Raw genomic sequence first — 1125 nt, 5'->3', positions numbered from 1 at the left:
TTATTATTTTTCCAAAGTGCAACTTACCTGTGCTAGCAATGCTCACAAGTACGATTATAATCCACGTTACAACACTTGCCATTAAATGAAAGATGGCTATTGTAAAGAGTGATAAAACTGGAAGAAAACAATTAGCTAAGTATACCCCATGTACAGCTTGTACGCATATATTATAGTAATATGCTGTGAATTCCTACCACAGGCGAGAAAAGATAGCGCCAGAATTTGCCTCCAGGTTTTACACAGGTCTCCCAAAACCTGTTCGATGACATCCCACGAATTGATTAAGCCGTATAAATTTGAGATTATCACTTCGCTCACTTCCTTCACCATTTTAGGGATACACCGGTTTAAAACAGACGTGCTGGGGTAAACCGGTCGCTCGGGGCAAGATCCGTTCTTGAATATGCTACTCTTGCTGTTGCACGCGCTGAAATCACCGCCTGGACGATCGTGGCACAACTGCGACCCCGTCTCTTTGTAAAATTTACAGATGTCCTCCATCGTCGACAACATTCTGTCGGGGCATTTCTTCACACAGATCTTCAGTGACTGCGTGACATTGTATATATCCAGGAAGAATAAATATCTGGAATGTGACATAACATCTATTTTCAGAAATATTATCACAGGCGTGGACGGTCTGAATAAATTAGGAGAAAATGTATATGACTGACGGCTTCTCGCTGGTGTCTTGTCCAGAAAGCTCCATGTTGCCGAACTTTGGATTGTTCTTCACGCCGCATGTGTTTCCAAAACTGTCGTATCCATGTATGAGCCGCAAAGGATTGCCATAAACTATCGCAAAGGCGGCAATCAGAATCTGTAAGCAAATAAATTGTCGCATTAGATTGAACTCTAAGAGTTTTACAAAAACGAGGAAGATGCATCTTTCTCAATGGAAAATGCTGTCTAAAATTATCAAATTGTCATACACTGTAGATCAAAAGTTTGGAAACGCAGATAAAAATACAGATAAATTATATGACTCAATGGAAATACTGTCTAAAGTTATATATCAAATTGTCATACACTGTAGATCAAGTTTGAAAACGCAGATAAAAATGCAGATAAATTATATGATGCACAACACTGATAAAAAACGCAGATAAACTATATTTCTGG

At 39.0% G+C, this 1125-nt stretch overlaps 1 protein-coding gene across 1 annotated transcript; it reads right to left on the bottom strand.

The window, feature by feature from the left end:
* Nucleotides 1-27: 27 nt before the first annotated feature.
* On the bottom strand, nucleotides 28-1012 carry LOC105461842 (CTL-like protein 1; the record flags this gene model as incomplete). The annotated part of the gene is made up of 4 exons (XM_011708347.1): nucleotides 936-1012; nucleotides 678-823; nucleotides 198-589; nucleotides 28-117 (listed from the first exon to the last, which is right to left on the bottom strand). Coding segments are annotated over exons 2-4 (517 nt in total), but the record flags the coding sequence as incomplete, so codon positions are not given.
* Nucleotides 1013-1125: the final 113 nt, after the last annotated feature.

This window comes from Wasmannia auropunctata, unplaced genomic scaffold, assembly GCF_000956235.1.
Source record: "Wasmannia auropunctata unplaced genomic scaffold, wasmannia.A_1.0 LD276571.1, whole genome shotgun sequence".
Taxonomy (NCBI): domain Eukaryota; kingdom Metazoa; phylum Arthropoda; class Insecta; order Hymenoptera; family Formicidae; genus Wasmannia; species Wasmannia auropunctata.
This window is presented reverse-complemented; position numbering and strand designations above follow the sequence as displayed.